Below are 23,930 nucleotides of genomic sequence, written 5' to 3'. Positions count from 1 at the left end.
CACACTCCTTGCCAAATTAGATCATTTAGCCGCCAATATCGCCTTCCATTGGGTGAGGCCATTGGACTTTTAATAAATTGCATACAGATACTACATGAGTTCAAGTCCATGCTGGCCTACTAGAATCTGAAACAAACCTCTAATCCAGCAGACCTCCACTATATTTGGTGATCTGAGAAAGTGCTGAGACTCTTCTTGGCTACTGTAAGACATTAATGGATAGTATCCACACAAGTTCACACTTTTTGAAATGTGAAAGTGGGAGGGAATCAAACAAATGTTTGCATACAGGGGATTAGTCAACCATTTATTAACAAGTAGTCACAGTACAAGAAAATATGAAATCATTCATTTTCTCAAATAACCCTTAAAATCAGAAGGGCTAGAAGTTAATATGAATATTAAGAAAAAAAAATCTAACACAAAACAAAATAAAAAAAATAAAATCAGCTTAACTGTCTACTTGTAGGCGCGCTACACATTTTACAAATAAGAACATTACATAAAAATATATAGTTATTCACAGGAAATATCCTGAAATCTTAAGCAAAACATGCAAGTATAAAAATCTGTAGCAAAGGCTTGTCTTTTGTTTTTTTTAAAAACATTCATTGTTCAGGTTTTATAGTTCACATATTGATTTAAATCTTAAAAAAAATAAAAATAAATGCAACTACTTAACACACAAGTGCATAACTAAAAGAATGCACAGAAAAGGACTATTGAAACAGAAAAAGTTTACTTAAAAAGGGAACCTGTCACTAGATTTGGCCCCTATAAGCTGTGGCCACCACCAGTGAGCTCTTATATACAGTATTCTAGAATGCTGTATATAAGAGCCCAGGCTGCAGTGTAGAACATAACCACTTTTATAATACTCACCTAGGGGCAGTCCTGTCTGATGGGTGTCGATGCTCTCCGGTCCTGCACATGCTATCTGCTGCGATCTCAGTCCTCCTTCTATTCAGCCCAGGTCAACATTGCATTTCTGCGCAGGCGCACTTTGATCTGTCCTGCTGTACTGTAATGTGCAGGAGCGAGGAAAGGTTACCGCCCGCGCAATACAATACTTTGATCTGAGCAGGACCTCAATGCCGGCCTGTGTGGATGACGACATGCACACGGGCCTCCGAAGAAGGAGGAGATTATCTCAGAGAGGAGTCGCTGAATCGAGAGCAGCGACACCCAATCAGACTGGACCGCCCCGCTAAGCGAGTATAAGTGTTTTTCACGTTATACAGTGCAACCTGTGCTCTTATATACAGCATTCCAGAATACTGTATATAAGAGGTCAGTGGTAATGGCGCAGCTTACAAGGAAAAAACCTAGTGACTGATTCCCTTTAACACTAGAAGTCCCAGAGAGGGGTCATTTAACATTTCTACCATTGGAACCCTATGGAGCTCGAAATTCCTGGGACTTCAAGTGTTAATCTTCTCAGAAACTGCAGTTTTATTCCATTGGGTCTTGCTTGGTTTAGCTACTCAGCCCAATTAAGTGCAATGGGGATGAGCTGCAATATGAGTCCAGGCCCAAAAGTAGAAGAAAATTAAAAAGCAGCCTTTTTCTTTAATCTCATACAAACCCTTTGATTTTTTTATTAAACAGTATACATTCTGTAATAGGATCTTATACAAGTAGTCTTAGGATTGGTCTATATGAACACATTTAATACTCCAGTGGTTTATTTCGCAGTAATAGTTAACAAAATCAATATGGGAATCAATTTTACACTTCCAGTTCAATGGGAGCCAACCAACTAGATATCACATGTACTCCTATACACAAGATGGCTGGAAAAAGGAGTACAAGAGCTCGTTAGCATGGCTCCATCTCCTTTAAACGTTTTACCATGAAATAATATTTTTTCATTAAAGAAAAATATTAAATTTTTATTAGTATACAAAACCAATGGGCTGCACTTGAGGAGTTCACACTTTTTCTTTAGCCAAAACAGATTATTGGATCCCAGCATATTTTATGATGAAGCATAACAGTGCTGTTTCCGAATGGACACGGCTTATTAAAATAAAAAAACTAGAAGCTACATAAGTATACAACAGTATAAAACCAACACTAGCACATACTAATGGTGCCCTCACACGTGATAGTTGTAGTTAAAACACTTGTTGGCCAACAGTTCTCTTCCGACTCAGTAAGACAAAGATGCTGAATGTATGGCTCCATTTGCTTATCCTCCGTGGACGGGTGCAGGAGCTGAGCTGCCTGCCATCTACAGGTTATAGTCCATAAATTGAGTAGAGTAGACGATGCCTGAGATCCATTGGAAAAAGGAAGAAAAAAAAAAAATAGCCTGTGTGCACTGGCACGTAGACTACTAGGGACAAAAGCATATGTTTTCAATGGGAAGAAAGAATCTGGCAGCGGTTTCTCTCACCTGAGAACAAGGATCGGATGTTGCCCTCTGAACTGCCTGACCCTCTCTCTGCTTGATTAGCAGGGGAGAGTCGGAAGCCCCCCCCATACACATCAGATGATAGGATTCATTTTTACTTGCAATATGAAGGTGGGTGTTACTTTATACTGTAGTAGGTCTGCAAAATGGTTCATTGGGTGTGTAAAGATGGCCATCAAATCAGGACAAAAATGTGCCTGTTCATAGCAAAGCACCAAGGGCTTTTGATGCCCAGGAGTGTTGATTATAGCCAAAAAGATTTTCCAACATATTAAATTTTTTTTATTTTGTTGCAATTAACAGATGCTTATCCCTTCGTATAGTAAAAGGAAGGTTCGGGCCCTTACATTGTCATCAGCATGTAGACGTCTGCAGACCACTAGATGCCTTTCAACACAAGAGGCATTAAACAAAAACGTGCCAAGTGCCAATAAGACATCTTGCACGTTGATAAAGAACCCCCCACCCCCATCCTTTAGAGAACCATGAAAACGCGACCATAAATATCCAAGTTGTTGCCAGTGACCTCTTCTGAAAAAGTCTTAAAAGATTAAGTCCTACAATTGTCTGTTTCCAGGTCTTGAAATCCAGATGCTCTTATTTACTGCGGTCATAGTCGCTGACCATAAGCTTGATGTGGTTCAGTTTGCCCTTCAGCTGCTTGCAATGTCTTTTTTTGCTTGTGTAATCGGAAGACTGGATAAAGAGAACATATTTTAACATCACTAAGAGAACAGGACAAGACTTCAGTAATAAAAGTACAAAGAACTCAATCAAATATGCAATCATTAATGAAAGTTGGAGTAAAATCCCTGGGACCTACCAAGAATTTCAGATTGTTCTACAGACCGGTAGCGGCGACTTCAGACAAACTGCTACTGCATGCAAGTAGTAACATGATCGGAGATGGGTCATTTCCAAGAAGCCATATGGACGGCCGTTATAATCAAAGGCTTTAGGCTATGTGCCCACGTAGCGTTTTTTCATGCGTTTCTGCAGTGTTTTGAACTGCACCTTTTTAGTGCCAAAATGCATGCGTTTTGATTTCCCAGCAAAGTCAATGAGAAACAGGGATTTCTTATGCTGTTAAAAACGCTGCGTTTAATTTGCCTAAATTTGGGTCAAAAACTCAGCGTTTAAAGAAGCAACATGTAATTGTTTTTGCCATTTGAGGTGCGCTTTGCTAACATTGAAGTCAATGAGAAATGTCAGAAACCAAGAAACATCAAAATTCCTGCGTTTTACCAGCATTTTAGGGGCAGAAAACAAGCTTTTTGGACTACCTAAACGCATGTTTTTTGCACATCAAAATAATGATTTCATATGTCCCTTTACACACACACACACACACACACACACACTCCAACAATTAAAACATAGAAAAATATCTATTTATTGCTATTTTTGTGATAATCATATTACCGCTAAGATTTTAATCTATTTCCATTATTTATCTACAAAATATTGATTTCTTTTTTTCCCCTTTAATTTTGACTATTTAAACTTTATTTAGCAGTGTCTTTATGTTCAAAACGCATCTGTCAAAACGCAATGGAAAAGCAGGTAAAAAGCGCTAAAAACACAAACGCAGTAAATACGTATGCGTTTTTAGCGCTATTTTGTGGTCAAAAGCAACTTTGGCTAAATCAATTACTGTAAGAGGATGAGTTTAGAAATGCAAGGACCTCAACGCAACGTGGGCACATAGCCTAAAAGTGGAGGTAAGTAAAGGGGTTGAGGTCTAATAAAGATTGTTGACTGATCACTAGGAAAAAAGAGAATTTTGTTTACTTACCGTAAATTCTTTTTCTTATAGTTCCGTCTTGGGAGACCCAGACCATGGGTGTATAGCTTCTGCCTCCGGAGGACACACAAAGTACTACACCTAAAAGTGTAGCTCCTCCCTCTGAGCTTATACACCCCCTGGTGAGCCAGTCCCAGCCAGTTTAGTGCAAAAGCTGAAGGAGAATAGCCACCCACAAGTAGAACAGAGCAAGAGCCGGAACAACCGGAGACTCTGTCCACGACAACAGCCGGTGAAAACACGCGGAACAAGGAAATTGCCAACAGGCAACAGGGAGGGTGCTGGGTCTCCCAAGACGGAACTATAAGAAAAAGAATTTACGGTAAGTAAACAAAATTCTCTTTTTCTTTATCGTTCCTTTGGGAGACCCAGACCTTGGGACGTTCCAAAGCAGTCCCTGGGTGGGAAATAAACAGAAAAACTAAGAAGTAGGCAGAACCTAACTTCACAAATGGGCGACCGCCGCCTGAAGGATGCGTCTGCCCAAGCTCGCATCTGCCGAAGCATGAGCATGCACTTGGTAGTGCTTCGAGAAGGTATGCAGGCTAGCCCAAGTGGCAGCCTGACAGACTTGTTGAGCCGTAGCCTGGTGCCTAAAAGCCCAAGAGGCACCGACAGCTCTGGTAGAGTGTGCTTTGATCCCCGGCGGGGGCCTGCGTTCTCTGGTAGGCGTCCGAAACGGTCGACCTAATCCAACGGGCTAAGGTCGGCTTAGAAGCAGGGAGGCCCTTGCGCCGACCTGTGGTTAGCACAAAAAGAGAGGTGCACCGCCTAAGCGCAGCGGGGCGAGACACATAGATCCGGAGAGCACGCACCAGATCTAGAGTATGTAGAGCTTTTTCAAAGCGATGAACAGGGGCCAGACAGAAGGAAGGTAAGGTAATGTCCTGGTTAAGGTGGAAGGGAGAGACCACCTTAGGAAGAAAGTCCGGAGTCGGACGGAGAACCACCTTGTCTTGATGACTAAAAAAAGGTGACTCCGAGGAGAGCGGAGCCAAATCAGAGACTCTCCTGAGAGAAGTTATGGCAACCAGAAAGGCCACTTTCTGTGAAAGACGATACAAAGAAACCTCCCTAAGAGGCTCAAAGGGGGGTTTCTGCAAGACCGTGAGAACCAAGTTAAGGTCCCAGGGGTCCAAGGGCCGCCGGTAAGGCGGAATGATGTGAGACGCGCCCTGCATGAAGGTGCGGACCTGAGCCAGCCGAGCGAGACGCCGCTGGAACAGAACTGACAGAGCTGAAACTTGTCCCTTGAGAGAGTTGAGGGACAGTCCTAGCTGCAGACCGGACTGTAGAAAAGACAGAAGGGTCGGCAAGGAGAATGGCCAAAGAGGATGGCCGGTAGAGCGACACCAGGACAGGAAAATTTTCCAAGTGCTGTGATAGATCTTAGCGGAGGAAGACTTGCGGGCCCGAGTCATAGTGGAGATGACTTCAGGGGAAATACCAGAAGCTGTCAAAATCCAGGACTCAAGAGCCACGCCGTCAATTTGAGGGCCGCCGAATTCGGGCGGAAAAACGGACCTTGCGAGAGTAGATCTGGACGGTCCAGGAGATGCCACGGCATCTCTACGGACAGTTGGAGCAGGTCCGGATACCACGCTCGCCTGGGCCAGTCCGGTGCAATGAGGGTGACTCGACGACCCTCCATTCTGATCTTGCGCAGGACTCTGGGCAAGGGAGCTAGAGGGGGAAACACGTAAGCCAGACGAAACTGGGACCAGTCCTGAACCAGAGCGTCCGCGGCGAAGGCCTGAGGATCGTGGGAGCGAGCCACGTAAACAGGAACTTTGTTGTTGTGACGGGATGCCATTAGGTCCACGTCTGGAGTGCCCCATTTGCGGCAGATCGACTGAAATACTGCCGGGTGCAGGGACCACTCGCCACCGTCCACGCTTTGACGGCTGAGATAATCTGCCTCCCAGTTGTCCACGCCTGGGATGTGGACTGCGGATATGGTGGACCTGGAGTCTTCCGCCCATTGAAGAATGCGTTGTACCTCCATCATTGCCAGGCGGCTGCGTGTCCCGCCTTGATGATTGATGTAGGCAACCGCTGTCGCGTTGTCTGACTGGACTCGAATGTGCCTGCCCGCCAGCAGGTGGTGAAATGCTAGGAGAGCTAGAAGCACGGCTCTGGTTTCCAGCACATTGATTGAAAGGGCTGACTCGGACAGAGTCCAAGTGCCCTGTGCTCTGTGGTGGAGACATACCGCTCCCCAGCCGGATAGACTGGCATCCGTGGTGAGAATCACCCAGGACGGGGCCAGGAAGGAGCGCCCTTGGGACAGGGAGAGGGGCCGAAGCCACCACTGAAGAGAGCTCCTGGTCCGTGGCGACTGAGCCACTAACTTGTGTAAGGAGGAAGGCCGCTTGTCCCAACAGCGGAGAATGTCCAGCTGCAGGGGGCGCAGATGGAACTGGGCAAAAGGGAACAGCCTCCATGGACGCCACCATTTGACCCAGCACCTGCATCAGACGCCTGAGGGTATAATGGCGGGGCCTCAGGAGAGAGCGCACTGCCAACTGGAGTGACAGCTGTTTGTTTAAGGGCAACTTCACAAGTGCCGGCAAAGTCTCGAACTGCATCCCTAGGTATGCGAGACTCTGGGTCGGAGTCAGAGTGGATTTGGGAAGATTGACAAGCCACCCGAATTGGGCTGGAGTGGCGAGAGTGAGCGAGACACTCCGCTGACAGTCTGCGCTGGATGGAGCCTTGACTAGAAGGTCGTCCAGGTAAGGGAGCACTGCCAACCCCTGGAGGTGCAGAACCGCAATCACTGCTGCCATGACCTTGGTGAATACCCGAGGGGCCGTGGCTAACCCGAAGGGGAGAGCCACGAATTGGAAATGATCTTCTCCTCTTGCAAAGCGTAGCCAACGCTGGTGTGAAACTGCAATTGGCACATGTAGATAGGCATCTCTGATGTCGATGGACGCCAGGAAATCCCCTTGGGTCATTGAGGCAATGACTGATCGCAGAGACTCCATGCGAAAGTGCCGCACCCGAACATGCTTGTTGAGAAGCTTGAGATCCAGGATGGGCCGGAAGGTACAGTCCTTTTTGGGGACTAGGAAGAGGTTTGAGTAAAAACCTCTGAACCGTTCCCGGGCGGGAACTGGTACAATTACTCCGTTGGCCTGCAAGGCTGCCACGGCCTGTGAGAAGGCGGCGGCCTTGGAGCAGGGGGGGAGTTGAGAGAAAAAATCTGTTTGGCGGGCTGGAAGAGAATTCTATCCTGTAGCCGTGGGAGATGATATCTCTCACCCACTGATCAGAGACTTGTTGAAACCAAGCGTCGCCAAAGTGGGAGAGCCTGCCACCGACTAAGGACGTTGCTGGAGCGGGCAGAGAGTCACGAGGAGGCTGCCTTAGTGGCAGGACCTCCTGCGGTCTTCTGTGGACGCGCTTTTGGGCGCCAGTTGGATTTCTGGTCCCTAGCTGAGTTAGCGGACGAGGCGGAGGGCTTAGAGGACGACCAGTTGGAGGAACGAAAGGAGCGAAACCTCGACTGATTCCTACCCTGGGCAGGTTTCCTGGTCTTGGTTTGTGGCATGGAAGTACTCTTCCCGCCAGTAGCTTCTTTAATAATTTCATCCAGCTGTTCACCGAACAGCCGGGAACCAGCAAAAGGGAGCCCAGCAAGGTACTTCTTTGAAGAAGCATCTGCCTTCCACTCTCGAAGCCACAAGATCCTGCGGATAACGAGGGAATTAGCCGAAGCCACCGCAGTGCGGTGAGAAGCCTCTAGCATGGCAGACATGGCATAAGATGAAAAAGCTGAAGCTTGAGAAGTTAAGGCAACCATCTCGGGCATAGATTCCCTGGTGAGGGAATGCATCTCCTCTAGAGAAGCAGAGATGGCTTTGAGAGCCCACACTGCTGCAAAAGTTGGGGAAAACGCGGCCCCCGCCGCTTCATACACGGATTTGGCCAGAAGGTCAATCTGACGGTCAGTGGAATCCCTTAGGGAAGTGCCATCAGCCACCGACAACGGTCCGGGCTGAGAGCCTAGACACCGGAGGGTTTACCTTTGGGGAGTGAGCCCACTCCTTGACCACCTCAGGTGGAAAGGGAAAACTGTCATCAGAACCACGCTTTGGGAAGCGTTTGTCAGGACAGGCCCTGGGTTTGGTCACAGCGTTCTGAAAACTGGAGTGGTTAAAGAACACACTCTTTACTCTCTTAGGCGAGGTAAACTGGTGCTTTCCTGCCAGAGAGGGTTGCTCCTCTGATACTGGCGGATTGAGATCCAGTACAGAATTAATGGAAGCAATCAAGTCACTAAGTTCTGAGTCACCCTCGGAAAGATCAATGGGGCACATGGAGTTAGCCTCCGAGCCCCCTGTAAAGGCATCCTCCTCATCTTGTGAGTCAGCTCTTGAATCAGAGCCGCGGGATGAGGAAGGAGAGGAAACCCTGCTGCTCCTCTTAGGAGGACGGGGTCTGTGCCCTGATGATGAATCCTCTGTGAGCTCCGGTGGACGGAGGTCAGATGATAGGGATTCTAAAGGACCCTTAGCAAGAGCATTAGAGGCACCCTGTGAAGGGGGCTGATGTATATTCATCAAAGTCCTAGACAGAAGTCCCATGGACTCAGCAAATGACTGGGAGATAGACCTAGAGAAGGACTCTACCCAGGCCGGGGGTTCAGCCACAGGTGCAGAAGCAGCCTGAGAGACCACTGGGGGTGAGACTCCAGGCTGTGGCACCTCCAAGTTAGAGCAGACATCACAATGTGGATAGGTGCTCGGTTCAGCAGCAGGAGCTTCCATGCAGCGCACACAGTATAAAGCTTTGGAGCCTTGCTCCTCGTGTGAGACATGCTGCTGGAGTGGGAACAGCTTCTACAAAGAGAATGAACCCCAGGGAGTATATACAGAGGTCCACAACCAGAGACCGGCTGTGGCTTACCAGACCGCTGGAAACGGTGTTGTGTGCCCTCCAGATCCCGAAGCCCGGACCCCCAATGCACAGCACCTCAGCAGGGATGCTGAGTGCAGGATGGCCCAGCGCAGAGTGAACCCTGTCCAAGAAAATGGCCGCCGGAGCGAAGAGAGGGGGCGGGACGGGGGCGTCCCTGTAGGAAAGCGGGATCTGGAGGGCCATAGAGACCTGCAGGGGAGGAGTCACGCACAAGCAGTGGGGAGTATCCCTCCCCTGTGCAGGACGGCCGCCGGGAGGAGCCGTGCCTGTCCCTCTGCATGAGTGACATGCGAGGGCAGGTAACAGAAACTAGGCCTCCGGCGAAGCCGGGGCCTAAATTTGAGCAGCGAGGCCGACGCGCAGGCACCATCGGCGCGGTTCTCGGGCGAAAGCCAGAGAACCCGCCGGAAATGCCAAAACAAATACAGCAAACACACTCTCCCCATACAATAAAGGACAGGGACCCCCAACATATGAACGTCTCAGGTACTTAGCTGCTGAGACGCAGGGCCAGGTCCCTGGGGATGAGTGCTCCGGTCCAGCAGAGTCCTAAAGGGCTGTGGACGGAGACCGGTCTCCTGCCAGGCATGGAGACCGCGCTGGCTCCCACTTCAATCCAGAGCCCAGGAGGGATGGTGAAGGAGCACGGCATGTAAGGCTCCAGCCTTGGAAATCAACCTTACAACACCACCGACACAGTGGGGTGAGAAGGGACATGCCGGGAGTCCAGACGTGGACCCGCACTTCTTCAATCTCTTTCCAAAAAAATCATATGAGAATGCATGTGTGGATGTATGCCTCCTGAACAAAGCGATAAACTGGCTGGGACTGGCTCACCAGGGGGTGCATAAGCTCAGAGGGAGGAGCTACACTTTTAGGTGTAGTACTTTGTCTGTCCTCCAGAGGCAGAAGCTAAACACCCAAGGTCTGGGTCTCCCAAAGGAACGATAAAGACAATAGCTACACCCTTAGGCTATGTGCGCACTAAAAATGTCATGTTTCTCAAGAAACGTTCTTGAGACACATTCTGGAAGCTGAAGATTCTTGCATCTGCGGAAAAAATCCGCACCAAATTCGCGGCAAAAACGCATGCGGATTTGCCGCGGATTTGTCCCTGTGGATTTTTATGAATGGATAAGTGCAAATCCGGGGGTAATCCGCAGGAAATAATGAACATGCTCATTTTCTCAAGAAAGTTTCTCGAGAACATTTTCTCAAGAAACTTTCCTTGAGAAAAATCCGCAGTATGCGCACACCTATTTTTTTTTTCCCATAGGTTTTGCTGGGAAATGTCTGCAGAAAGATTTAACACCTTTCTCAAGAAATTTCCGCAGCAAATCCGCGGGTAAAACGGTCTAGTGCGCACAAAGCCTTAAACTAAACTTGAACCATTGATGAATTGAAAGTTTTAAATGTAATCAAATATTTGTCAAGCCTATACACTGTAGAGGTATACATCTAACAGAGGCCACCAGCTGGATTGATGCCACGGCCTACATTGACAATAGCTATTGCAAAAATCACATACTGCATAGTGGAGACCATCTATATAGGGCCACATATACCTCAGATGATCTGGTAGATAGATTTTGAATTAAGCATACAGAAAAAAAAAAAAACAAGCATAAATACCATTTTCATATGTAGAACACACTTTTGGTCTCCATCTGGTAAATTGGGGCCCTATAATTGCTAACACATGTTGGGAAAAGCTCCTGGCTCAGCAATCGGGTAAATATATAAGCGCACGGTGCTTTTCGCAGCATACGGAGAAAGTGTGGTTACTGGTTTCCCAATTTCCCAAAAGTAAAAGGTCCTAGAAGTTAGAAAAAGGCCCGAGTCATCAAGAGTGGTAATTTACTCGCCAGTCTTGATGATTGGGGGGGGGAGTAGTGGCGTCATTTGCTCTTGAGTTATGAAGATTGAAGATTTCTGGTTTACAGAATGCCACTGCTGATGCAATTAGTTGAGCTGTGGAGTCACGCCCCAAGCCCTGCCAATTTTGGCATAGCTGGGAGAAACTAAATGCCAAAAAGTAGCAAATCAAAAGTTTTAGCGCAAATCTGAGTGGTGCCATAATGTTGTGACTTTTCAAACCAATTTAAGCCAGGATACTGGTGGAATGGCTGTGATGAATTAAGGGCTAAAATGTTTGTGATAAAACATGCCAACAAAGACTGGTTCATTTAAAGTCAAACAGTTTCATGATGGCTGTTAAGAAAAATGGCGTTTGTAACATTTAAGAAAAAAAAAATAAAAGTAATTGAAAAATTGATTGTGTTAGCATAAGTCTCACTGCATGCCACCAAATTATTTTTGGTATAAGGCTTCCATAGAGGTGCATGTGTCACATACTGTACCTACGCATGGCTCAGATTTAATACAGATGTCTTTTGCTTCGATCGGGTATAATACTGCTGAGTTTTTTGGTTTTTTTTTGTAAACATCTAACGACATTGCTATGTACTTAAAGGGAACCTGTCAGGTGCAATATGCACCCAGAACCACGAGCAGTTCTGGGTGCATATTTCAAATCCCTGCCTAACCGTCCCTGTATACACTAGTATAGATAAATGGATCTTTAGAAAAAGTATTTCTAAAGATCTTATATGCTAGTGAGCGCGGGGACTAGTCCCCTGAGCGTTAGTTCCCTTGGCTAGTTGGCTCTATTAGCATGTTCGTACGACCCTATGGGTGTGCCATCATGCTAATGAACGTGCAGTGTCAAAGGATGATCTCACTCACCTCTCCGCTGCCATCGCCGCCCGACACTGGATTGTGGCTCAGTGCGCATGACCCCGGAGTTTCGGTCATGCGTACTATGAAGCCGGGTGTACGCGTCTCGGCTTCAAACTGAAGTAGTTCACATGACCGGGAGTCCGGAATCATGCCCACTGAGCCGAAATCTAGCGTTGGGTGGCGATGGCTGTGGAGAGGTGAGTGAGATCATCCTCAGACGCTGCGCATTCATTGCCATTTTAGCACACCCACAGAGGCGTACTAACATGCTAATGGGGCCAACTAGCAAGGGAAGCAATGCCCTTGGGACTAATCCCTGAGCTCATTAGCATACGGTAAAAGATCTTTATAAATACTTTTTCTAAAGATCTCCACCTATGCTAGTAATAGCAATATGCACCCAGAACTGCCCATGGTTTTGGGTGCATATTGGACCTGACAGCTTTACTTTAAAATGACACTGTTGTGACATGAACACACATTCAGTTATTACCGCTATCAGACATGCTTACCGATTTAATGTCCTTTAAACGATTATATTCATCAGCAACAGCCTGGAAGAAACATCAATAAATTAATGCCCAGGTTCTTACAGCAGTATACATATATAGTCATGTTGTAAACGTCATTACAGGGGTTATGAATGCAGCCTTTTTAAAGTCCACTCTGCTGGGGAAATATAGCACTATAGAATGAGACCTGAACGTAGCAGTTTTCTGAAGAGGATATCCACTACGGTAATAGGACAGATGTAATGGAGTTGCGTTCGTGAAGCAGCCCTTCTAACTCATCAGCAGTCAGTGCTCGCATTAGACTACACATAAGAGGGGGCTGCGCTTTACTTTATGTTCACGAGTATCATTTTGGTGGCAATTTCATTAACCAGTTCATGACAAAGATCACTGCTACTTTACCTTGGAAACACCAGACCCAAATGGAGTTTGGGAGTATTTCTTACGGTTGGCAGCTCCACCAGGTGCCAGAATTACTGTATTTTAATAGACTACAGTAGCACAAAATACATTTTTTTCCACATTCAAATTTTCCTATTTTATTACTACTTTAAAATTGTTTTTTTATTTAAAAAACCAAACAAAAAAGTAAAAACTAAAAACTTCAGATGATGAGCCCGAACACGAAACAACTCCGATTAACATCCAATATAAACCAACCTTGTACGACTGGCTTCCTTCTGGGTGTGCATCTAGCTCAGTATCCAGCTGGGCCAAAGCTTTTGTGACGTCCTCCAGTTCGGCTTGTAACCTCTTGTATTCCTGCAGATCGGCATCAAACTCTCGCTTGTAGTCTTGTCTCTGCTGGTCTGAAGTGATGGGGGGGTATTCACTACATGAAGAGAAAGACATGTTCATTGTCTGCCAATGAGCAGGACAAGACTGGTAAAACGGCCATAAAATGTCTCAATACTGGCCTAACTGGTCCTGTTCTACCTCAGATCCCTATCCTCAGGGAACTTTGGCTTGTAAGATGACGACCCAACATCCTACAGTCCACCTCCTATGATAGGTGACTGAAGGGGGTGGGAGTAGGACGCCATCTCTCCTACTGGCCTCAATATAAGCAACCAGACACTTGATACACATTAGAAACAGAACTGGCAAGTATAGGATATTTTATAGTTGACTTTACCTTTCCCAGTCATCATCATCCAGCTCTTCTCCAGACTCTCCTCCTGTGGTGTAGTCCGTGTCATAGTCATTGGGAGACCTCCTGGCTCTACCTGGCCGTTTCTTGCGAGGCGCTTTCTTACTCGCTTCAGAGCTACTGCTATAAACGTTTGGCGAAAATCCAGATTCATTTTTCACTGGGTATACTTCTTCTGGCATTCTGATAGGGGAAAAATTAAAATAAACTATCAAAAAGAACAAATAAAAGGAGTAAGGCCATTACAAGGAATCATGCAGACGTGATTTTTTTTTCTTTTTATATGTGTGCAAAACACTTACTGGGTCAATAAGACTGCAAAAATTATCTTATACATCCCAATGTTAACCCTAGAATGTGCAACCATAGAAATCTACAATAGAAAAAAAAGTAACCTAGCAGGTATGCGTTCTAGGGTTAAATCAAGGATTACACACCGAGGACCACCATGTAGTGGCTGTGATTTTCATAGACAAATGAGTTACGGTTATTAAAAGCGAAAAAAAAATAAAAAATTTACAAACACTCCTATTAAAAACTTTATTGGTTAAACCTGTGTAAGATGTATAGTAGGTGCATTAATGCACTCACCGATCATAGTCTTCCCCAGTTTCCAGAGTGGCTCCAGTCGTTTTCTAGTGGCTACTATGGCTTGCCGACTCTACTAGGGTTTCAGTGCGAGTCGCTTTTAGAATGTAAGTCTACGGAGCCTGGTTCTGATACTACATAAACCTACCCTGTAAAAGCCAAGTTTCGGGTCACAGAGCCCCAGTGTGATCTGGAGAGTAGCAATAAAGCGATCCAGAAGAGAACCAGAGCTAGTGTCCCTGGAAACCGGGGAAGACAGCGATCAGTGATTACATTACCAATTACACAGGTTTAGCCTATAAAAACTACATCTTTCATCTTCAAAGCATATTAGGAGATTTTTTTTATTTTTATTTTAAACATTTTGGGTAAAATTGTCCGGCTCTCCTCTGAAATGTGGCTGTAAGATGTAGGTTTTTTGTTGCAGTGCAGGAATCTTCCAACATAATTTCAATGACTGTGGGAAAGATAGTCTGCATGTCTAATAAAACTCACGGTTGTGATCTGAAGCTGTGCTCTGAATAAGCTTGAAGTCCATTTACACTTCGCTCCATAACTGACACGCTGACCTTCTCATTGTATTCGGACATGGCCGGTATCTGCTCGGGATCTGAGGACACGTTTTTCACCTGTTGTCAGGGAATTAGTAAAAAACAAATTATTACAATTAAGTATGTTAAAACTAGACCCAATCGCCAATAATATAGAGTGTGAAACTAAAAGAAAAAAAAGAAGTGCAAAACACAAAAGGATTATGGTATATACAATATAAAATGCATGTAGCTATAACCATCCTAATGCTTCTAGGAGGAGCTGCCACGACTATGCGGTTTATGGACGATCAGATGTAGTAAATGCCTCTAAACAAGCAACAAGTTACCCGAGCAGCTACTACACAATATTTAAGGGAGTTTTTTTTCTTCAATTTTGGAAAACCCCTGGTTCTCCGGCTGCAGGTTCCCCCCCTTTTCTTTTCCTCGTTATAACCAAATAAAGAGCTGTAATTGATTCACGCTCCTCAGGTCCTGCATGGAGTCTCTTCCGCTACTCTCGGCATGAGTTTTTGTTAATAACACTGCAGCCAATAAGTGATCTTAGCGGCTGTCAGTAGACCGCACATGCAGCTCAGCAATTGGCTGCAGGTCTGACAACGAGATGTCAGCGCTGCAGACAATAGTAGACAGCGGGAAGTCGAAGGAGCATTGAAAGGTTTGGCCACCAAGATGCACCGAGCGCCTGTACTTGGTATGAACACTCATCCTGTGCTGATAGTCCCTTTAAAAAAAAAAAAAACATGCGCACAGTTTTGGAAAACTCGCCTCCCAACTGTAACCCCTTTAGTTCAAGTAGGACTCCAGAACCTGCAGGGTTTGTGGTAGTGATCAACACACAGCACCTCCCTAATGCTCGGTTTACAGTCCATTTCAAAGACTTTTGGGTCCTCAAAAATATACAGATGATTCATTCATACTTGCAGCTAAGACTAAATCAGAACAACTAGTATGTAGAGAGACCTATAGTAAGTTATAGTTTCCCCCTACACCGCCATAAGAGAGATACAATACACTGCGCCTATAAAAAACAACAGATTGTCCACATCTTTCATAGCCTTCGTGGGCCCTCCATAGTGAAGGATGCTCTTTATAGCTACTCTACTAGATCGAAGTCTGCTTCTAAACTAGACATTTTACCAAAAATGTAGGAGAAAAAAAAAAAGCAAATATTCACAGCAATATCACCCAACCTCCTCAATATGAAGGGGAAACCCTATATATGACAATGTCTAGTGCATCACACCCAAGGTTCTCTGACCAGGAATGTACTCCAGAATCTCATAGTTCCTGGAGAAAAAGCGGCTGCTGACACCAGGTATTACGTGACATATGGTTTCAATGTTACATTGCCAGGAAACACAAGTTTGTAAGCAAAACCACAAATTTTATCCGAAAAGGTCTTAAAACCTCATCAAGATTTAAGATAAAAAAAAAAAAAAAAAAAAAAAAAATTCCTCCCTAAACACATCGGTGGAGTTTCTCTTCAGATCCTGAGGCACTTTGACGACATTAGATAAATATGAAATTACGAAACAGAAACCATTTGTACTTTATGCTTTATACCAAGAAGGGGAGTTATTTGTAATAAAAGTGGTTATGGTCATTCCAGGTCAACTTTTTGTCTGTTTCTTAGCAATTCATAGTTATGGCCGAAAGTGTGCTCACCATTGAAATTGTATATTGAAAAATATTTCTCCCAAATAATTGCAATTACACTTATATTTCTTTTGTGTGTATTGGAACAACAACAAATTGGACATCATTTCACACAAAACCCCGCCAGGCCAAATTGCTGCCACCCTCAACTTAAAATTTGGTTGCACACCCTTTATTAGTAGTTTATTCCAATAATTTTCGTGGAGAAACACTTAAAATTGTAAGAATGAGTTTCCAAAAAATGAAGAAAAGACGCTAAACGTACATATAGCAGTATGGCATACCCCTTCCTTCTCAAATCAGATTTTTTTGTCCGAATCCTGTCCTTGAGTCACTTCCTAAGCTGGTCATACTCAAATATGCATGTTGGACAAACAAAGCTTCGGCCATCAACTATTTCAGCTGTCTTTGCCATACACAAGAACGCTCGCTTTGCCAAGAGCTTCCATGTTCACTAGAACGCAGTCATTAGACATGTTTGGTGGTGAGATGAAATATTTCTGGTATAACAAAGTTTGGCAGTCAACATTTACAAGCCTGATCGGCATTTCCACCCACGATCAGTTCTCCAGACTATCAGCCAAACTCATGGATATCAGGTGGGTGATGGGAATAAACATTGTTAACAAAGTGTAGTTTTTCTGATTATAAAGGTCCACTAGCGCCTGAACAAAAAAGGTGGAAAACCTCCATCACAGTATTTATGTATCATAGCCAAATACAAGTTCTTCTAAAAGATCTTTATGATTGGATCCAAAAATGAAAATAAATTTGACACGAACTCCTAGTCACGTACCAATTTTAAAGTAGAAAAATTGGACCAAAAATTAACTTGTTCCTAAAAGTTTAGGAGGACATTTCCACAAAAAAAGAAGAAGAGGACCCGTCCCAGAAAGGCAAAAAGTACTGATCTTGCCGAATGTTCTCTATCTCATGCAACAGCAATGCTACTTGTAAGTGTTCAATGTCACCAGTGACTCCATGTAACGGGGACTTGTGACAATATTTTTATGTTGACGTGATCAGTCAAGACCGGACACTAGCACCGATCTCTCGTAAAAATGCAAACTGACAATTATTGGCCCGAAATGTGCAAATTACAGTAAAAAGCCAATGCAAGGTGGACTTTGAGGAAAGCATGAAATTATTGACAAAAAAAAAAAAAAAAAAATATATGGAGATTGTTCCAGCCATTTACTGAAATAAAATCGTCCTGTTTAAAGGGCAGATTAATGAGAGTAACTTTATGATCTAAATTGTTCCCAGTTTAAAATAAATCACACGTTCCAACGTTGCATTTATAGTCCCCAAGAGGAGAATATGAGGACAAAGCTGTAGCTTCTGCGTTCGGCCAGAATAAACAAGCTGACAATGTAATGAAACTCCAGGCCCTGCCCAGAAACTGCAACCGCTCATTACAAACACTTCTCTGTCATGAGACATCACGTTACATCACCAGCACAGCGCTTATCTGCCAGCACATCTATATAGGAGGAATGTTCACCTCTGCCCCAGGATATTCACTCCACCTGCACGCAGATACAGACCAACCAGCATCGGCCCCAGTATGGCAGAAACCCATCCCATGTCTATAAAGAAGTAATCAGCTAAAATCGAAGGTGAAACTGCTCTGTGCGCACCGCTAGATGGGCAAGTTCAGAGAGAGGAATGATAGGCTGCATATCTGGCTGATAGCCACCCCTTATTATGGCAGCTATTAAACTGAATAGCCAAACATCATACACAGACAGGTGGGTCACTACTACGCACCAGGGCTCACTAAACCACTACAATGAAACACTCAGAAGCACCCTAGACCAAGTAGCACCCCTCACTCTCAGAACCTCCAAACACCAAGTAAAACAGCCCTGGCTCACAGCCCAAACTCGATTTCTCCAGCGATGATCTAGGAGTGCCGAACACCTATGGAGGAATACCCGCACACCAGAAAACTTCATCCACTACAAGTTCATGTTACGGACCTACAACTCTTCCCTTCACCTCGCCAAACAGTCGTCCTTCACCACCCTTATTTCCTCACTATCCAACAATCCAAAAAAGCTCTGACACCTTTCACTCCCTCCTTGCCTCGTATCTCACAGAGAAAATAGAAAACATCCGCCGAGAGATCAGCTCCCAGCCACCAAAATGTTGTGAATCCCATCCAGCTCACTTTCTACATTTGACCCAGTCACAGAGGAGGAAGTCTCCAGGCTCCTCCTCTTCTCATCCTACCACTTGCCCTACTGATCCCTTTCCCTCACACCTACTCTAGTCCCTCTCTCCGGTTGTCACTATTCACCTAACTAAAATCTTCACTCTCTCTCTCCTGGTTTCTTCCCCTCCTCCCTCAAACACTCTATCATTACTCCATTATTAAGAAAACCTTCTCTTGATCCATCCTGCACAAGCAATTACAGACCAGTCTCCAATCTCCCCTTCATCTCCAAACTCTTGGAGCGCCTGATATACTGTTGCCTCACCTGCTACCTTTCCACTCACTCTCTTCTAGATCCTTTACAGTCTGGCTTCCGCCCTTTACACTAAATAAATGCTGCCCTTGTCAAAGTGACTGATGACCTATTGACAGCAAAACGTTACGGTGACCACTCTGCTTATTCTTCTTGACCTCTGCCGCCTTCGATACTGTTGACCACCATCTCCTCTCTATGCTCCATTCTATTGGCCTAAAGGACACACTGCTTTCCTGGTTCTCTTTATCTCTCTGGCCGCTCATTCGGTGTATCATTTGCTAGCTCCACATCTCTTCTTCCCCTCACTGTTGGGGTCCCTCAAGGTTCAGTCCTTGGCACTCTTTTCTCCCTCTACACTGCCCCAATTGGACAGACCATCAGTAGATTTGGCTTTCAGTACCATCTTTATGGTGATGACACACAGCTATACACCTCACCCCCGCTGTACTACAGAGCACAAGTGACTGCCTGACTGCAGTTTGCAACATCATGTCTACTCTCTATCTGAAACTTAACCTTTCAAAAACTAAACTACTCCCCCCCCCAGTCTTCCAACCTTCCTAAACCTGACATCTCCCTCTGTGTGCGGCACAACGATAAGTCCTAGGCAGTAAGCTCGCTGTCTGGGTGTTATCACTGACACTGACACTGATCTCTCCTTCACCTCCCACATACAATCTATTGCCCGCTCCTGCCACTTGCACCTCAAGAACATCTCTAGAATCCGCCCCTTTCTCACAATGGAAACGACAAAAACCCTCACCATGGCCCTGATCCACTCTCGCCTCGACTACTGTAACTCTCTATTAATTGGTCTCCCCCTAACTAGACTCTCCCTTCCACAGTCCATCCTTAATGCAGCAGCCAGGGTCACCTATCTGGTTAACCGCTACTCGGATGCCTCTGCTCTGTGCCCGTCATTGCACTGGCTACTCATATCACAGGATCAAATTCAAAGCTCTCCACAGTGCGGCACCCCCCTACATCTCCACCCTCCTCTCTGTCTATCAGCCCACCCGTTCTCTATGATTTGCAAATGACTTTCGACTAACATCCACAATAATCCGAACCTCCCACACCTGGATCCAAGACTTCTCCCGAGCCGCACCAATCCTCTGGAACGCTCTTCCCCAAGAAGTTAGGATGAATCACAACTTAATCAGCTTCAGACACTCCCTAAAAACGCATCTTTTTAGGGCAGCCTATCACACTCCCTAGCCAAACTAAATTCACATACCCCCTCCACAACTTCTCAGAACATAACCCCACGTCAAACTCCATGGCACCCAATGCATCTCAAGGTTCTGGCCAACTGGTCCAGGAAGCCATTATTTATCCCCCATTTCCTTGAGATGGCTGGATTGTCATTGTAAATAAGCACTTTTACCTTGCCCCCCCAATCCCATTGTAGATTGTAAGCTCTCACGAGCAGAGTTGTCTTTTTTTCCCTCTAAATATTGTATTTTCTATAACGGTCACTTGTTTGTATAGGATCCTCATGAATTGTAAAGTGCTGCGGAATATGTTAGCGCTACAGAAATAAAGATTATTATTATTCTTATTATTATTATTATTATTATAGCAAGGAGGCGGGAAAAAATAAAAAAATATAATCTATATTTAATTTTTATTTTATTTAATTATTATTTTTTTTTGGGGAGTGGGGGGGGGGTGTAAAGTAAATCCAACCACTCAACATTTCAAAAATGCCCACATTAGACAAAACCAATTAATGGATCCTCTTTAATTCTCACCAATACTTAACTTGCCAGGTTATGAATAACCCTATATCAGCCATCTTGGTAGGTTATAACTTGTGCATTGCTGGGTATCAGACTGCTTAAATCCCAACCAATCCTAAGAAAGGTGCTTTAAAAAGCCCCTATTGGAATAAAGCGCTGGCAGCAAATCACCACTGCCCCATCTATTATCTATGGCACTGAGGGAGAGCTGCACTCGACTGAGGATCAACAAGGTTCCCAGAAGGTTTAACTTTTGACATTGGACAGCCATTAATATATTTCTTTGCCCAGCAGATGACTTCCTCTCGCTCTCCCCATTCCTGCATTGATATCCCTGGTAAAGACTGGGCAGTCTTGCAAAATGGCAAAAAAACGCAGGTACCTCCAGAAAAGCAATGACATGCTCATTCTTTTTCTCAAGAAATTCTGCAGAAAGAATGTTCTTGAGAAAAAAAAAAAAACGCAGTGTGCGCACAGCTATTTTTTTTTTCCATAGGTTTTGCTGGGGAATGTCTGCAGAAAGATTACAAACATTTTCTCAAGAAATTTATGAAGCAAAAGAGCAAAAAAAAAAACCAAAAAAACGTGGGTAAAAAACACATTGTGCACAGAGGGCCTTAAAGGGAACCTGTCAGGTGTAATATGCACGCAGAAGCACGAGCAGTTCTGGATGTACATTTCTAATTCCTGCCTAACAGTCCCTGTATCTTGTAGCATAGATCAAGGGATCTTTAGAAAAAGTATTTCTAAAGATAGTTTATGATATGCTAATGAGCGCAGGGACTAGTCCCAAGGGCATTCGTTCCTGTGCTCATTCCACCCTCTTAGCATGTTAGTACACGCACAGGGGCATGCCAACATGCTATACAATGCAGCATCAACAGCAGTGACTCGCGTACTGGTGTCTGCTGTCACCACTTATCAGAAGTCCTGGAACTTCCGGTCACGCGCACTAGACCTTTCTGACGCTGGGACGCATACACCCGGCTTTATACTGCGCATGACTGGAAGTGCCAGGCATTCTGACGAGCAGTGACAGCGGACACAGGTACGCGCGTTGCGACTAGTCCCTCTGCTCATTAGCATATGATAAAGGATCTTTAGAAATACTTCGTATGCTATTAGATACAGAGACTGTTAGGCAGGGATTAGAAATATACACCCAGAACTGCTCGTGGTCCTCGGAGCATATTGCACCCGACAGGTTCTCTTCTTCAACAATCCATTCACAAACCACAGCGACTTGCTAACAGTGCGGGTCTTTGGCATCATCATGCCACTGTCTGAGATCTTACCCTCACTCATAAGTGATTGACAGAAATTGAAAAGGTGGAGATAAAGATGGAATCCGCTCACTACAGAATCTGGCTACAGCTGCTGCCCATAGAAGTGGAAGAAGAGATTGGAACAATACAGTGAGGCACAGAGACCCTGCTGCTTATAGTAACATATTTGCAGGCATCAATCTTAAAATCGTAAATGTCACAATATAATTTTACTTTCTTGGTCCCCGAAATAGATCTTACACATTTCTGTACTAACTATTTGTGTTGACTGATTAGTACATCTACCAGTACAGTAAGCCCTTTATGTTGTATGCTGTCATACATATCCAACAATTACTTTGCAACAAAAATCTGCAATAGTTGGTACACAAAAAAAAAAAAGATTTTTTTTTTTTTTTACAAGGTTTAGGAACACTAATGGTATTTATTCTACAAATATTTCAGTGTAAATCTTGCAACAAGTGTAATATACACAAAAAATAATTTTTCTCAAGTGCATTGCAGTAACAGAGAAATTCCATAAAGAAACTGATCCAACTTCAGCTACAATAAACCATCACTAACCAGCTGCTATGTAAATAATTTAAAGGACCACAATAAAGCACTGAAATACTGGTATAACTGGTATCTATTGATGCTGGCACCTACAGGCAAATCACAAGGAACAGCATATTCCCTCCAGCATGAAATTATTAAATACGTCACATGTTAATTGCAATTCTCACTTAAAGGGGTTGTATCAGTAGGAAGATATAACCATTCTATTTTGATGGAGTGAGGACTGCGCATGCACGCAGTGGCGTAACGAGAGTTCGATGGGCACTGGCGCAAAATTTGGACCTGGGTCCCTGCGATGCTTTTCAGCTGAAGTGAGGCCTCGGACGCACATTCAGGTGAAGCAAGGGCTGGTGGGCGTCCTTCACCCCCAGTTGCGATCCTCACGACCGCTATCATTCTGCTTCATACATTCGTCTGGATAAGGTGAAATTTTGCACCTTATCAAAGCTTTTACATGCTAGAATTCTGGCCTGAAAGGTTTGATGAATAGTGCCATTGTTATCTGGACTGGCTGAGCTATAATATATATATTATATATATATATACATACATATACACACACTTTTTAGAGCAACCCTATAGCCAGTGAATAAACCTGTCATGTTCATGCTTTGGTTCCATTATTTTTTTCATTCATTTTAGTTACTTATTTATTTATTTTTTAATTACAAATGGACCACTTTCCATTCTAGGAATCAGTGGAGGTCCCCATAATTAGCAAGTTATGAAGAGAACTGGGGGGGGGGGGGGGGAGGGAAGTGATAAATAGTTGTCCCAACTTAGCACGTTAATAGAATGGACATTAGTGGTTACACCAGAGTATTACCCTAGTTTTTAGATTATAAGATGCACTTTTCCTCCCAAAAATTTGGGAGGAAAGTAAGGTGTGTGTCTTATAATCCACATACAGCTTACCAGGAGTGGTGGAGAGGGGGTAACAGGAGGCAGGGGCAATGCAGCGGCGGCCGTAGACGATCTGCAGCAGCCGTGCATTGTCTGAGGGCGGTGAGGGCTTCAAACAATAGCGCCTGGAGCCAGTGAGTGCGCAGATGGAGCTCTCGGCTTAAGATCTCATCATCTGCACACGCGCTGCCTCTGGCCCATTGATCTCCCAGCAGAGGACTTAAGGAAAATAGTGCCCGGAGGTGGAGCGTGCGCAGACAAGCTCTCGGCTTTTCATTGAGCCAAGAGCTCAAACTGCGCATGCACCGATTCCGCACGCCGTTTCTTTGAAACCCGCACCGCCAACAGAGCATCTGGGACATCTGCGCCACCCTGCTCCACACAGCCAACACAGCTGCCCCCACCACTAAAAGCATCGCCCTACTCCAGCACCAAAATCCACCACTGCTGCCGCCCCCTCCGGTAAGACAACACCGGAGTATAAGACAGACCCCATTTCTTTTTTTTTTTTTTTTGATTTGAACTTCATCTCTAAATTTGGGGCGACTCTTAGAAAACGAAAAATACGGTACACAAAAGAGTCTCCAAACCAGGACTTATGCCCCCAATGTTGTCAGAACCT

The 23,930-nt window shown here is 44.9% G+C and overlaps 1 protein-coding gene across 1 annotated transcript in view; it reads right to left on the bottom strand.

The window, feature by feature from the left end:
- Positions 1–294: 294 nt before the first annotated feature.
- Positions 295–23,930, bottom strand: part of OCLN (occludin) — a 44,211-nt gene continuing 20,575 nt past the window's right edge. Inside the window, exons 5-9 of the mRNA XM_075325153.1 lie at positions 14,631–14,764; positions 13,533–13,730; positions 13,058–13,229; positions 12,398–12,439; positions 295–3,112 (exon numbers count right to left, since the gene is read on the bottom strand). Of these exons, the coding sequence (XP_075181268.1) occupies positions 3,014–3,112; positions 12,398–12,439; positions 13,058–13,229; positions 13,533–13,730; positions 14,631–14,764 (645 nt within the window). The 3' untranslated portion in view covers positions 295–3,013. The remainder of the gene's footprint in view (positions 3,113–12,397; positions 12,440–13,057; positions 13,230–13,532; positions 13,731–14,630; positions 14,765–23,930) is intronic.

The sequence above is a fragment of the Anomaloglossus baeobatrachus genome, chromosome 1, assembly GCF_048569485.1.
Source record: "Anomaloglossus baeobatrachus isolate aAnoBae1 chromosome 1, aAnoBae1.hap1, whole genome shotgun sequence".
NCBI classification, from domain to species: domain Eukaryota; kingdom Metazoa; phylum Chordata; class Amphibia; order Anura; family Aromobatidae; genus Anomaloglossus; species Anomaloglossus baeobatrachus.
The sequence above is the reverse complement of the archived record's forward strand: the minus strand, read 5'-3'. Positions and strand labels throughout refer to the sequence as shown.